The sequence below is a fragment of the Vigna angularis genome, chromosome 7, assembly GCF_016808095.1.
Source record: "Vigna angularis cultivar LongXiaoDou No.4 chromosome 7, ASM1680809v1, whole genome shotgun sequence".
NCBI lineage: Eukaryota > Viridiplantae > Streptophyta > Magnoliopsida > Fabales > Fabaceae > Vigna > Vigna angularis.
The window spans coordinates 29,741,890-29,758,370 of record NC_068976.1 but is presented as its reverse complement, the minus strand read 5'-3'; the positions used below and the strand labels follow the sequence as shown (position 1 = coordinate 29,758,370).

General features: G+C 35.3%; 1 protein-coding gene and 1 pseudogene across 1 annotated transcript; one reads left to right on the top strand and one right to left on the bottom strand.

The window, feature by feature from the left end:
* Nucleotides 1-7,402: 7,402 nt before the first annotated feature.
* LOC108336678 (protein MAIN-LIKE 1-like) lies at nucleotides 7,403-8,194 on the bottom strand. Its single transcript, XM_017573146.2, has one exon. The coding sequence runs from the start codon at nucleotides 8,192-8,194 to the stop codon at nucleotides 7,403-7,405; it is 792 nt and encodes a 263-aa protein (XP_017428635.2).
* Nucleotides 8,195-9,360: 1,166 nt separating this feature from the next.
* Nucleotides 9,361-10,736, top strand: LOC108336677 (uncharacterized; annotated as a pseudogene).
* Nucleotides 10,737-16,481: the final 5,745 nt, after the last annotated feature.

The following is a 16,481-nucleotide window of genomic DNA, read 5'->3' as shown; positions in this document are numbered from 1 at the left end:
CTGTAATCGACTATTTCATACAAAGTTGCTTTGTGTTTGTGGTTTTAACACACAAAAACATTCAGTATGCATGTAGAGATATAAGCACATTATGATTACAAAAGTATGCAAACTAAACAATATATCAACATATGTATTCATCAAGAAATATTTTCATAGCAACATATGTATTAATCACAAATACACATTTCTGTTGTGTCATGACAACATCTATCTGTTGTTACAATCAATGTGTTGTCATAATCAAAAACAGGCACAAAGATTGGGTTTAGCACTCATATTGCTCTCCCTTTCAACAATAATCTATTACCTGTGAACTATTTCAAAAGATAATTTTCCTATGATAGTCGATTATCCCAAGTGATAATTGATTATTTGTGAGCTTATGCAAAAAATAATTTTTAAGGATAATCGATTATCCCTAAAGATAATCGATTATTTGGGAATCATTTTATTTATGCTTTTTATTGGGATAATCGATTATCTCAGGTGATAATCAATTATTATAGTGTTGAAATAATGCTTTACATTACATTTTTTTGTGAATATAGCTATTCTAACTATTGAGCTATTACAAAATAAGTGTTACAAAAGCATTATTCTTGATCAATCCAATGAACATCAGTTTCTTCTTATCTTTAAGCACTTCATCATCAAAATTATTTTGGCTTAAAACAACTTGTTGCCAACATAATGCTTAATCCTCATCCTTAATATTTATCTCAATGTTCTTCAAGTTGTCCAAAATCTTGTTCAAGGATACTAGCTACTCCACGATCATTCTTGATTTAGTCATCTTGAATGAGTAAAGTTGTTACTTTAAACTAAATTTAAGTGCCAAAGACTTGGTCATGTACAATAACTAAGTTTCACCCACACCAATCTAGCAATCATTTCATTAACCACTTCTGTCAATGCCTTTTCATTAACCTTGTTGATCAAGTCAGCCTTTTTCTTCTAAGGCATACCACTCTTTAAAGTATCAACACAACCTTGTTGTATAGAGATGACCTCCATCTTGATTCTTAATAACAATAATGCAAGAAAATACAAGAACAAGATTGAAAGGAAACACTTTTATTGACTAGAAAATTCTATATCGAGAGAGTTTAAGCCAATTATAATGAAGGGTATATATATATATATATATATATATATATATAACCTAAATTAAGGGAATAACATAAAATCATTGAAAGAAAATAAAATCGTTAAGATAATGATAATATAATCCACTAGATGATTTAATACAAGCATATTTTAGATGGTCGAACTAGTTTGAACATTAGAAGATTTAACTAATTTCAACACTAGACAATCTTTTTCATCAACCATCCTACTCTTCTTGCTTTAATATTCAAGTGAGCTTTCTTCATGAGAACTTGCAATGAGTATTGTTTACGAGACTTTTCAATGGCCCTCGTTCATGAGACTCTTTAATAGGACAACATTCAAGTGACTCTTCAATGATACCCTCTTCATGAGGCTCTTCAATGAAACCCTCTTCATGAGGCTCTATGATGGGGCTTCCTTTATGAGACTCTCCAACGGGGCCCTATTCACGAGACTCTTTGACATGGCTTTCTTTATGAAACTCTTCAACATGAATTCCTTCATTAGACTCGAGGCTTCCCTCATGAGACTCTTCAACAAGGCTTCCTACATGAATCTCTTCAACGAGGCTTCCTTCATGAATCTCTTCACTAAGACTTCCTTCATGAATCTCTTTAACGAGGCTTCCTTCATGAATCTCTTCAACGAGATTGGCTTCATCACTTTTCAATAGAACTTCCTTCATGAGACTCTTCAACGGAGTTTCCTTCACGAGACTCTTCAACGAGACATCCTTCATAAGACTCTTTAACAAGGTCCCTTTCAAAAGACTCTTTAATGAGGTTTACTTTATGAAACTTTCTAACATGACTTCCTTCATAAGATTGTCTAACTGAGTCCCTAAGCTCTTCAACAAATCTTTTATTACACATGATTTAACACCTATCACATTTTCTTTATTCTTCATGTTGTTTGAAATAATTAATCTTGAATGAACGTTGTCTTCGTGAGCATCTATGAACAACAATTCGTGAAACGAATTTTGTGAAATGATCAACTGGTAAAAGATTTTAGGGACGACTTCTAATAAAAGATTTGGTAAATAGATCCAAGTTGTTATGGTGGTATAGGTAAAACTCACTAGAACAATTATCAGTTCCATGCAAACCTTCTCAAAGGAGACATCCGCAATAGAGAGCCCTAAAAAGAGGTCATCGTAGAGCCTCCAATCAATGGGAAAAAGAGTCTTCTGAGTTGTCTTGCATGTTTTTAACCACATCTGAACATACTTAGTATTGGGCATTTGAAATTGCAACCCAAGTACACACATACATTCTTCTAAAAACTCCCTTCTCCATTTACTATAAATGTCGCTGCATTTCTCATCCAAACCTAATCCACCATCAGCTTCTTGGTTTCCTCAAGGTGCGTCCTAATTCCTGGTGGAAGTGAATCCATCACCAAGTTGACATCCGGTTGTGGTACTTTTTTGGAGTCAGACATGACTTCAAAGTATGAATCCTAAAACTATGACACCAGAACACTTGTCATAAAAAGTTCATTTTACTTGTCATAGAAAGTTCTTTTTACACTAGTGCTCCTTATTGTAGAGTTTGTTTTCCACAATTTCTTTGACTTGTTTTTCTATGACACACTAGAGGCACTTTGTTCTTGACTTGGCGAGAGGTTCATGATAAATAATCCAAAACAAAGGAAAAGGAACTCTAATATATACATATAAATTAAAACAACAAGCCACATCTTCTTAAAAACAAAAGCTCAAATTTCCTAATCAATCAATTATTTCATTTTTATGAAGCATAGTCACAAGAAAATATAAGAGACACTAATGAAAAGGTCTTGCATAAAATTCAATTTCATTACTTTTCCTAGCAAATCGTGCAACATTAGCAAAAACTACATGTCACTATGAGAAAAAGTATGATTTCAAGATAATATAGATAGAAAAGTACATCGTCAGTTCCTTGCAAACCTTCTTGAAGGAGACATCCGCGACAGATAGACCTGAAAATAGGTAATCACAGAGCCTGCTTTCAATGCGAAAAAGTATCTTCCCAACTGCCTTGCATGTTTTTAACCACATATGAACATCCTCAGTGTTGGGCGTTTGAAATTGCAACCCTAGTACCCGCAGACACTCTTCTAGAAACTCCCTGCGCCATTTACTGTAAATGTCGTTGCATTCCTCACCCAAACCTGCATCCACCATCAGCTTCACAGTTTCCTTAAGGCGTGTCCTAGTTCTTAGTGGAAATACATCCATCACCAAGTTGACGGCATGCTTTGGTTCTTCTTTGGAGTCAGACACGGCTTTAAGGTATTTGTCCACCTCACTGCAAACCATGGGAACGAGAATCTGATTCTCCTTATCAAGCTTCTTTATACAATTCTTGAGTTGTTGGATGATAATACCAGCATCTTATGGATGTGAATCGCTTTGTCTAACATCCCCATCTTCTAGTGCGGTATCTAGAGTACTATCAACATCAGAATTAGCTAGTTGTGACATGATATAATAACTCTCTATCTCATCAACTTGAATGGTTACTTGATTTTGTTCCTGGAGCTGAAGATTCTCCTCTTATGTGTCACGCGAATGGTCTCGAACAAGAGAAGGGAATAAGTGAAACCAGCTCCAACAATGACTAATCACAATTTGATCTTCATGAGTTGTATTATTAGAAATGTGCAGAAGAAATGCACTAGATCAATTTGGAATCCAAATTGGGTGAGATTTGACAAGCCAAGCGACATGGAAGCAAAAGCAGCACAAGAAATGAGATTGTATGCATCAGGTTTACCTTTCACCACGTTATCATAAAAAAAGGAATAAACTAAAGTGAATATGAGAACCAAAAACACTAAACGAGATTCCAACCGGAGAGAGATGGAACTCGACCTTGCCTTTGAGGACAAGACGACAAGGAAAATGATGAAACTGAAAACCATATATAGAAGCATCTTCTAGCGCCTCCAATTTTCCAGTAAATAGTAGAAAGAGGAACTGAGTGCACAAAAGATCAGTCCAATAACAGATGAAGCAAGGCATATGATTCTCAATACCTTTGGTTTTTTCAGCCATCTCCGAATCTGGTTTAGCATGAGCAAGGTTTGCTTTCGGTCATTCACCCACCACAAATTGAGAGCCTCCATCTTTCGATGAGGGCTTTTGCACGAAACTAGGCATATTTGCCTAGAATATTACGTAAATGGGCAAATTTTGACCAAATATGAAGTCGTAGGGGCCAAAACGACCTCAAACTTGTAGTCTTTTATTGAATTCAAAATGCATTACAAAAGGAAGAAGCTTAAACTAAAAAAAACGACAGTACACATTGAAAGGCATCTAGGAAGATGATCCACCATGTGGACCAAAATGACGACGCAAATAGTCAATGTTTATCTCCACACGCTTAACTCCAGCATCAATAATATCAAAGCGGTCACCCATGTTCAGCTTCAATTGTTCAAATCTTGCATTCATGCTTTCATTGAGTGTAATGAAGTTATCTCCAACAAATGTTCGGAGATCGTTGATCCCTCTTATGACGTCATCAAATGAAGTAGTTTGTTGTTGAACAAGTGGTGGTGGTGGTTGTAGTTGAGGTGGTGCTTGATTTTGACAATGAGGTGGAGGAGGAGGATTTCTGTGAACCCATCTGTTGTCAGCATTTTTGGGCAATCCAAATGACTGTATCACTCCTCCTGATATTGTGGTATGCCTACTAGGTGGGAAAGATATTTCATCCTCCAATTGAATTTGAAAATGTTTTAGGATCCGGGCGACCAAAATTGGATATGGTAAAGGAGCACCTGGCCTCAAAGCCTTCTTCATCCTATGTCGGATGAGATGGGTCCAGTTTATCTGCTTTGCCATCATTATTATCCACATTAACAGAATATCTTCCTCGGTTGCCTGTGCAAAGTTAGAAACACGTGGAAACAAAACACGACATATAACATAATATAATATTCTAGCCTTAGCTGTCATATTGCCGGCTAGAATTCTACTCGTAGGAGGATTGTGTGGCAAACAAAGCAATTGTCTTACTACGTCGATATTGTATTCATCGGCCCAATCCTGAAATAATTTACCTTCAAAGTTCAACCCAACAAAGGGGAGGTTGGCTATGGAAGCAAAAATGTTGGGTTTGATAATCATTTTGACATTGTTGACCTCAATTTTCATTGTTCCATTATCAGAAAATTTGAGGTTACTATAAAAGACACGTACCAAATTAGGATAATAACGCGCAACATCGCAGACAAAATCATTCAATCCCAGATTTTTCAGCATGCCAAAAAATTCAAAACTGTGATCTTCGAAATATTGGTCATTTAGGTATTTTGGGTCAATGATTTGATGGTCATTAAAAAGTGAGAAATACCTTTCAGCTAGTGCAGGAGTGGAAAATTGAAGATTTTGGTTTGCTGGAGTCGGTGACGGTGGTGGTGAGGGTGAGCTTTCAGGGGGTGAAGGTTGACGGTGGCGACGTCCCGCAGCTGTAGAAGATGAGCCCCTAACTCTTTGCCTCTTTGAAGATTCCGCCATTTGAAGAGAATTGAAAGGAGAGTGAAAAAATGTTGTTTAGAAGTGAAACTAGTGGAAGAGGAAGTGATTTTTGAGGTTGAAGAGCTGCTGAAACCGTGGGGAGGCGTTGCAGATAGAGTGAGAATGGGTGTGTGTTCGTGAGGAGAGAGAAAAAGTTGAATTTATAGGGTAGGGTTTGGCTGGTAATCGATTACGGGGTTTCTGTAATCGATTACCAGATCTAGTAATCGATTAAAGAAACCCCGTAATCGATTACCAGCCACTCTGGTAATGGATTATAGCAAAACCTGTAATCGCTTAAAGGGTGTATCTGGTAATCGATTACAGTATAAACTGTAATCGATTAACAGTGTCTGTTGGTTCAGAATTTGATTTATTTGTTGGTTTAGTTTTAATTCAATGCATTATATATTAAAATTGATTTATATATATATATATATATATATATATATATATATATATATATATATATATATATATATATATTTGTTTTTACATGATGTGCAATAAGAAATGAAAAGGATAAAAGTTTCTTATGACATAAATATTTGTGATTAATTAAGAAAATATAGAGAAAGTACATAATTATAAATAAATTGAATCGGAATCTATCTATGTCCTCCAGTCCCACATGTTGGTCTTCGTCGTTGTCGTTGGCCTCGCCTTTGTTGTTGTTGTGTTGCGGGACTATGCGTGTGTTGGTCTTCATCACTGGGATGACTTTCAATGGACTATTGAAGGTATTGGAAATCAATGGTCGGTCGATACATGTTTTGTGACGAAGAAGCGTGTTGGTATGAAGATGGTGGAGTCATTGTCGAGGTTCCAAAATAATTGGAAGGACCTCCACTAAAAGATGATGGACCTCCACTGAACGGTGTTGTCAGTGGAAAGGCGAAATAAGAGGTCTCAACCTGAGGATATGTTGATGTCGATGGGATGTGTTGTTCGAACCTTGAATACGGAGATGGATGTTGATAGTTGAGATGGTCAGAAGAAGACCTTTGTAGGTCATGATATGGTGGTGATGCACGGTATGCAGATGGCGGTTGGAACTGTTGTTCGTGCTCCATGTCATACTGCTTAATGCAATGTTTGATTGAGGATCACAAGATAATAAGGCTTTCATAATTTAAAAGATGGGGATATTGTTGTACCTCTTCGTCGGTTGAATCTTCTATGGGAGAAATATCGCGGATTGTATGAGTTATATCCTATTGCATGTACTCGGATTCATCGCGCAAGTGACCATTTTTTTGGAATGGAATACCGTTAAATACACGATTATTACGGTCATTCCATAATGCAATCCATTGTTCATGGTGTTCTTGCTAATTCCAATCTGCGCGTCCTCTCATATCCTATTTATGTTCCTCATTTAGATTCATTGGTGGATGGGGGACATTTTGTCGAAATCCAAATTGACGCATCACACAATCTGATTGTTGGTATTCTACAACAGAGAAACATATCAAAGGCACAACTGCCCGGCAAGTAGGGGGCACTTCGATTGGAATGATTTGCAAATGTGATCACGTATGTACGGTGTCCATATAAACTGACATATTGAAGTTTTTGATTAAAAACAAATTAAGCCACATTTAGTGCAAAATAAATACACTAACATATGTCAGAGGTCAAAAATACCTGTCTAGGTGATAGGTTGTCTAACTTTTGACGAAATTGTTGTACAGTTGTCGTGTCATGGAATATTGACTGTGTTGTTCGACACCATCTTTTCGCCAAGGGAAAAACTGCACCAGAAGAAATATCTTCCTATGTGACTTCAAGTATTTGTGGGGAAATACATGTTATTCTTTCCCATGCCCAGCATTGTAACAAGATCATGCACCCTCCGATATTGTCTTGGTCAGCCCTAGTCCCATGATCAAGGGCACGATACAAGCAGAAAAGCATTGCGGATGCCCAGCTATACTTTGACACGTTCTGCAAGTTAGCCAAAAGGGGTAGATACATCAAATGCACCATGCTTGCAGATGTATCTGGCATCATGATGCTGCCAATTATCATCAACATATACGCTCTAGCGTATTGTTGAATAACCTGATATGTGGCATCATGAGACAAATGGCGAAATGTGTTATTCAGCCAAAACAACTTAACTTTGTTGCCTCTGACACTGTTCTCAGGAGGAACATCTTCTAGTAGTTGTTGACAAAAACATGTTAGAGGACCACTAGTGATGCCAGTGACAGCATGACCTTCAATTGGAAGCCCCAGTTGCAATGCAACGTCTTCCAATGTTATAGTACTTTCACCAAGAGGGAAGTGGAAAGTATGAGTCTCAATTCTCCACCTCTCAACCAAAGCAGTCACTAGCTGGTGATTTATGTCCATATTTGACGCTTTCAAAATATAGGTAAACCCTGCTGCCTGTAGAAGATTCATGATTCTTTCATCAAGTTCGTTAACATGGTTTGATATCCAGATTGCATGTCTTCGAGGGTAAATAACTCGTTCATTGCCTTCCCAAATTGCCTTCACAATGTGTTTGTCTTGAAGACGTAGAAGGGACATATCAACGGGAAGTTGACGTGCAGAAGCCATTTCGAATATTTTGTTTGAAACTGGGATGTAAAACCAATGGTAGTAAGGTTAAGTGGTTTGTGATGGCACAAACAATTCGAAATCAGAATACAATGGTAGTAAGGTTCCCTCCACCAATTTATTGACGAAGCATTGATGCCCATACGAACAACTTCACGTGGTTGACAAGATGGGATGCACAGTTCGAAATCCAAATGAATAGTGCAACGTGAAGGAATCTTTAAATCTGCAGAGATGAAGATAGGCATGTATAATGAATAGGAAAGCATGCATAATGAATAGCACACCTAAGACCAAAGGTCAAAGCCTAAGGTGAAGTACATATGCAATACTTCAATTAATAATCCAAACACTACGTTATTATCATTATAATTATTATAAGACCATATACATGGCCCAAAATATATTTTTTTAAATTAAATGTATTTAAGTTTCTAATATTATTTCTGAATTTTTAAGCATTTTTTAAAGTTAAAAACTAATTTTTGTAAATAAAAAAAGGATGTAAATAAAAATTAAAATGGGAAAAGTGAAGTTGTGGGGAGGGTACATGACTTCATTGGGTGAAGTCATGTACCCCTACACGACTTCATCAGGTGAAGTTGTGTACCCCCTGCACGACTTCATTAGGTAAAGTTGTGTACCCCCTGCACGACTTCATTAGGTGAAGTCGTGTACTCCTGCACGACTTCACTTGTTCCATTTTTTTTAAATTTAAATCATATTTCAAAAATTTTATTTTTACAAATTTGACATTATTGAAATACTAAATTATTTTCATACATCTAAATAGTAAATTATTTATTTCTTAACAAAAAAAACAATGTCTCTCAACATCTATAACTAATACAAAAAACGTGTCATGAAAATTAAATGATATATCATACCACTGCCTATTACTTTATACGGAATCAAATAAATGTAATCCTATACATAGCTTATAAGTTACTGAATGCATGCAACCCTATACATATATGACACTGCTATATTGCCAAGTACTTCCCTACTTCAAACCGTAACACGTACAATGCACAAAGTAACCTTCACACTTGAAATTTCATTATATATATGAATCTTTCAGCAATTCATCTTCTCATCCAAATTCCACTACCAACAAATCTCATTCTACTCCAATCTTATTTTTTCTCCCACACATCTATTTCCTGATGGCATCGGGGAACTTTGCACCATCTTCATCATCGCAAATCATTGACGAACAACCTTTGATATTAGATAATGTTGATGAATTCAGTACCGATGACGAATTAGATAACATACTTCAAGATGACAACAATGATGACGACCACATCACACAATCATCTGAACATGTCATTCCAGAGTTGAATGAACGTATGCAGTTCCAGTCAAAGGAGGAAACTATTGCTGCAATCAAACATTATCACATCACCAACGGTTACAAATACATCGGTGTTGAATCGAAGCCCAACATTTATGTTATTCGTTGTGTGGAATACCACAACGGTTGTCAATGGCATTTGAGGGCAACTTATAGCAAAGTCCATAAATATTGGGAGATCAAGAATATCGACGGACAACATTCGTGTTTCTTAACCATACTATCTCAAGATCATACAAATCTTGATAGTACTCACATTGCCGCGATCATATCAAATTCAGTCCGGACAAACCCATCCATTCCAATCAAGAGTTTGATTGCAGATATTAAAGCTCGATTCAGATATTCTGTGTCATACACAAAAGCTTGGATCGCTAAACAAAAGGCTCTTGCTATGGAGTTTGGAGACTGGGAAGACTCTTATAACCACATGCCGAGGTGGTTACATGCCGTGAAGGATGCAAACCCAGGTACAATTTTACAATGCACTGGTTCTCTAGTGCAGATTGATGGACAACCCGACAATAATTGCTATATTATGGAAAGAGTTTTCTGGTCTTTCGGTCCTTGCATACAAGGATTCAAATACTGTAAACCCATTCTCCAAGTTGATGGTACATTTCTAACGGGTAAATATCATGGAACTTTGCTCACTGCCATAGCTCAAGATGGCAATAGAAATCTTTTTCCATTGGCCTTTGCCATTGTAGAAGGTGAGACAAAGGAGGCCATGATATGGTTCTTTCAACTACTTCGAGAACATGTTTCCCCTCAACAAAATATTTGCATCATCACTGACAGAGGAAAGGGTATCCTATCGGCCTTAAGATCAAAAGAAGTTGGTTGGGAATAAGATGGTTTGAACTTTGTTTATTGCATACGTCATCTAGCATCCAACTTCAACAACAAATTCAAAAATCATGACCTCCAAAAACAATTCATCAATTTAGGTACTACTACAAACATTTTTAATACACTTTTACTTTTATAATTTTGTAACATTATTCTAAACTTTATTTATTTATTTATTACGTCATTACAGCTTACGAGGTCAAGCAACCAACTGTCACGGCAAAACTTACTGCACTAAGAAACCAATACCCACAACAAGTTGATTGGATAGATAAAATCCCATTAAAAAATGGTCTCAGGCTTTTGATGGAGGGAGAAGATATGGATATATGACCACGAATCTTGCTGAGTGCACCAACTCCATTTTAAAGGGAGCACGTTCATTACCAATATGTGCTCTCATCAGAACAACATTTGAGAGCACACAATCATGGTTTGTTGAACGAGGATTAAAGGCAAACTATATGCTAAAAGCAGGCCACCAATTTCCTGAACAAATCGTCGACATCATTAGGAAAAATCAACAACAATCCGCATTTTGTCATGTTCATCGTTATAACCGTGAAAATTCTGAATTTGATGTTCAGGAAATTTCAACACCTCACCAATACCGCCATGTTCCACTTTCCTATAAGGTCAGCCTAAATGAATGGTGGTATGATTGTGGTCACTTCCAGGCTACTCGTCTCCCATGTATCATGTCATTGTTGTTTGTGCATTTTCGCATATCCCACTAACCTAAGTAATCGATCCAGTGTACAGTCTTAACAACATTTTCAAGGCATATGAAGTACAATTTCACCCAATCCAAAATCAAGATTATTGGTCTGCGTATACAGGTCCAAACTTCATACCAGATCCTAAAATGCGACGCAAGGCATCCGGAAGACCATCTACAAATAGGATTCATAATGAAATGGATCAATCCAATCCAGATAAGCCAAAAAAAAATGCTTTTACTGCCGCAACGAAGGTGAATAGGGGAAATTGTCCATTTCGTCATTAGTTATTTCTTAATCTTACCCAATTGTAATCAAATCGATTATTAATATATTACTATTAATATTTCTTATTAATATTTTTTTTCTCTTTTCTTCAAATTTGTCTCCATTCATTAAATAATAACCACAATTTCTTTTCTCGTATAACACAAACAATACATAAAATATGTAAACTGCAAAATAATTTTCAAAAACCAACCAAAACACACTGGTAATCGATTACAACAAGCTTGTAATCGCTTACCAGGGTGGTTCTTACACACTTAAAACACTGGTAATCGATTACAGAAGTGTCGTAATCGATTACCAGTAGCATTTTTGCCTACTACACTGAAGTCGTGCAGGGGAGTCACGATTTCAACACTGTGTAATCGATTACCACTATCTTTTAATCAATTACAGAACCCAGAAGTCGTTTTTCGGGTACACGACTTCACCACTGGTCAAATGCACAGTGTGAAGTCGTGCAGGGGGGCACGACTTCTTCATTTGAAGTCGTTTTGGCCCCCCGCGACTTCCCCATTTTAGTATTTTTAATTGAATTTGCCTATTCTCGTAATATATGATATATTTTTGCCTATTTTGGTAACAAAGCCTTCGATGAGAGAAATCCCCACTATGATGAAAGAATTTATAAAGCTAAATTACACCCTCATTGATTCGTATATGTTACGTGGAAATTTCCACGAACTTTCGTACTTCTAAACTCTGAAGGTTTGGAGGTGGCTCTCCATTTCAATGTTCACCCTCTTCATAATTATTTTGATATATATAATTGACATCTGGAAAAAGAAGAAGAAGATAGGTATGAAGAAGATAGGTATGTGGAAAAAAAAGGTATAAACGAATTGACATCCGTTTACTCAAGAAAAAACATTTTAACACATTTTTTCTACAATATTTTTACGTAACATATATATATTGTTTTTTTACTAGTTCACTATTTATTGGTTCAATATTTTTACGTAACATATATATTATTTTTACGTAACATATAGTTTTTTGCCAGGAGGGTCATGTTAATCTTTTGGCCTAAAAAGAATCCAAATAAAAAAAAAAATACTTGACCTAAATTGCCATCTTCATGGCCGGATAACTCACTCGTAAGTACTCCTTTAAATGAAAAACGAAAAAAGAAAAACAAACAAACTTCTTGACCTTTCTAACGCTGCAAATGGTAAGAGAATTGTCTGTAATTTATTTAAATTAATTATGATATTTCCAGTGTGCAACTTTTATTCTATTAAATTTTAATTTATATTAATAGTCAAATAAAACATATTTTTGTAAAATGGAAAATCATATTTGTAATTAAAACTTTGTAAAAACTAAATTTTCAATGTTCAGAAACTAAAAGGAGAAAAAAGTGAATTTGAACTAAAAATTCTTACAAGTTACATCCACTACGTTATCATGCGTGGATTTCCACGATCTTTCAGAGAAAAATATTGCCGATTGTGAAGATTACTCTAAATTCATAATATCTTAGTAACCAACCATCACATTTTACGAGAGCAACCCCTCACCGTGATTAAAACTTCAAAGAAACTAAATTTTCATGTTCGAAAGAAAAAAGGCGAACTTACCAAACACCTCGCTCATTGATTCCTATATCGTTATTTGTTAGAGAAAAACTAGTCGCTTGACTCGTGTTACGTACGCAAGGGTTTTTCTTTTATTTATTTTTTAATATAATATATTTGTATAAATAGGTTTAATATTTTTAAGTCTGTTTAGTTTACTATAGTGGTTGTTTCGTAAGTTTGATTAGCCTAACCAATTCAATTATCTTGACCATCATGCATCAATTCAATCAATTTATCAGTCTGGTTCATCTCTTTAATCTTGTCAGTTCGATCCATTCTGGTATTCAGTATATTCCAATAAATTTTGGTCATCCCGGTCATCACATCAACCTCTCCATCATGTTCAACTTGGTCATCGTGTCAATACAGCCAACACATACATCTTGATCATCTCGTCAGCCTGTCCATCTTGAAAAGCCCAACCAGCCCAACCATCTCGGTCATCCCGATCCGTATCAACTATATCGTCATTCTATCCATCCCAAACAGCATGGTCTATCTCAGCCATCCTATCAGCTTGTCCGACACATGTCTGTAGTCAAATGAAAGTCCTTTGAGTCTAGTTTCCAACAAAAAAAAAGATTCATCTCATTTGGAGTTCTGTGAACAAAAGTTATGAGCAAAATAGTCAGCAAATGTTAGAGTTGTCAGAATGTTGTCATCAACGTTTTTGGTAGGTTTGGCTACTGTTTTGTGCTTCTAAATTTTCCTAAATGTGTTGGATAACATGTTTACATGTGCTTAGGTTTTTTTGAGTTTTTTCTTCATATTTTCTATTTGGTCATATCATATTTTTATGTTCAAATCATTTCTTGTTGTCTAGAGCAAGTACGAAGAGAGAAAGAACAAAACGAGAAAAATAATGATGAAAGAATACATAATAAAGAGAAAAAGAAAATAGAAAGGGAGACAAAATAGAAGAGGGAATAAGAGTATATTGAGAGAAAAGAAAGAGATGAAAAATAAATTTTGTTGAAAGAGGACATGCTAATGCAACCATCTTCCACTCCTTCAATATTAATTGAAACAAAGATGATTAAGGTGTTAAATTGTGAGACAATATATCTCAACCAAAAGGGGAGGTGAATTGGTTTGAGAACTCTTTTTAACTTTCTTTAAACAAATTTCTAGTGTATAAGGCAGTTTTCAATTAATCTTTTAGCACTTTAAAAATTTAGCAAGATAATAAGCAAGATGAATGAAAGAAAATAACACATGATTTATGTAACATCCCAAATATAGTATAAATACTATAATAGAGTAATCACAAAATCAATAAAGCAAGAACAATCTACAAACAAGAAATATAAAGTTAATACAGTCACCATGATAACCATAATATAAATTTTATATACAACCCAAAGTCTAAACCAAAAGCTATATACATCCACATAAACTAAAAACTAGGCATCTGCTGGTACATTCTCTAGGGCCTGCTCCACAGACATCTCATCGCCATCTGCTCACACCCATTAGATGATCATAGCAAAAAAAAAAAGTAGTAGAAGAACATACAACAAAACACAAACAAGGAAAGTAAGCTAGATAAACAAAACAATTCATATATATTATTAACAAATTCAAACATTAATTCAAAAATAATCCATAACAATCCAATCATCCTATACATGCCATAACCTAGACAAGACTCATCCAGATTAGGTATGAATGTTGAACTATTGGTAGTCTGTGCACTTGTAATGGTAATCCTACTGGCTGAAACGAAGCTACCATACAAGGTTAGTCCATTTCAATTTCCTAAGGCCATGATCAAAGTTGTTGATAGGGGTAGCAATATAAGTGTTAAACTCAATCCCTAATGTGTTTGGTTTTTTATGATGACTACACATTGATTATAACAACACATATATGTTTTCATAACAACAACAAAAATGTGTATTTGTGATTGATATATATGTTGGTATGTAAATGTTTCTTTATGATTGATACATATGATGATATGTTGTTTGGTCTGCATACTTTTATGATCATAATTGGGTTTATATCTACTGTATGCATACTAAATGATTTTCTGTGATAAAACAACAAGCACAAAGCAACTCTGTATGAAATAATCGATTACAGTGATGTTGTAATCAACTAAGTTCATCAGATAGCTTATGTTTTAAACTGTGGCAAAACAACAAGTTTTAACCGATTACATTAAGTGTAAAATCGATTAAAACTCGTGTCTTTGCAAACATATTTTTGAAATGTGTTGTGATGAGTTTTGAAGTGAAAATGTTTTCAAAATGCCTAAGTGTTATACTTAATCGATTACACATTTTATGTAATCAATTAAGTTTGTTATACTTTGAAAATTCTTTGTTGATAAGTCTTAACTGTCTCAACGATCATATTTTTATATGTTTTGACTTACATGATATGGTAAATTGATTACATTAAGTGTTTAATATGTTAAATTTGTTTGAATGCTTTTCAGGTGTAACTCTGTTACTAATGTAACAAATTAAATTATTATAGTATTCGATTAGATTGTGTCTGTTATGAGAATACTATAAATTGACGCATTGCACACTACTCTAAAGAGAATTGATCATTTTAAACTTTCATATCTGATATTTTGTGAATTGAGAAAAGAGTTACAGGTGTGCTGAGGCACTCCAAGAAACAAGATACACAAAAGTTGATTATCTTGAAGGTTTCTTGAATAACATATTTGGCTTTTCACTGCTGATCAACTACTGCACTACTGAGGTGTACTCATGACTGAACAAATTTCTTTTTTAGCAATCTTGAATTGTGTTATTCCTTGTGTGTGTGGCCAGGAAGAAGAGCGAGGAGTTCTTTGTACTTTGAGAGGTGTCTCAAAGGGTGACTGCAAAAGAGGATTGTTCTTGCTGCAGGGTTTTGTTGTTGGCTATATTAGATTAGTGAGTTAGAGAGGTGGTTATATTTGAGAGGTGGTCTCTGTAAAGCCTTGTTGTAAAAACTTAGATCTTTATAGTGCAATTGGCTTTCAATCTCATGTTGATTGAAAGGACACTTGATGTGGGCATTGAGGTCGAACCAGTATAAACCCTGTGCGTGCGGCCAGGAAGAAGAGCGAGGAGTTCTTTGTACTTTGAAAAGAGGATTGTTCTTGCTGCAGGGTTTTGTTGTTGGCTATATTAGATTAGTGAGTTTGAGAGGTGGTTATTTTTGAGAGGTGGTCTTTGTAAAGCCTTGTTGTGAAAACTCAAATCTTTATAATGCAATTGGCTTTCAATCTCAGGTTGATTGAAAGGACACTGGATGTAGGCATTGGGGCCGAACCAATATAAACCATGTGTTTGTATTTCTTTCCTTATCTCTTTTACTTTCATTGCATGCGCTTTATTGCTTGGATTTCAAGATAGATTAAAGATCATTCTTAGTTTGTGAAAAGATTGAAAAAGTAATTGTTTTTATTGATCACCAATTCACCACCCCCTCTTGGTAAGAGAATCTAGCCATATCTTTTCTTACAATTGGCACCAGAGTTGATTTTC

Excerpts from the sequence above, each read along its gene's own strand:
- LOC108336678 (XM_017573146.2), bottom strand. The coding sequence starts at position 8,194 with ATGGCTTCTGCACGTCAACTTCCCGTTGATATGTCCCTTCTACGTCTT.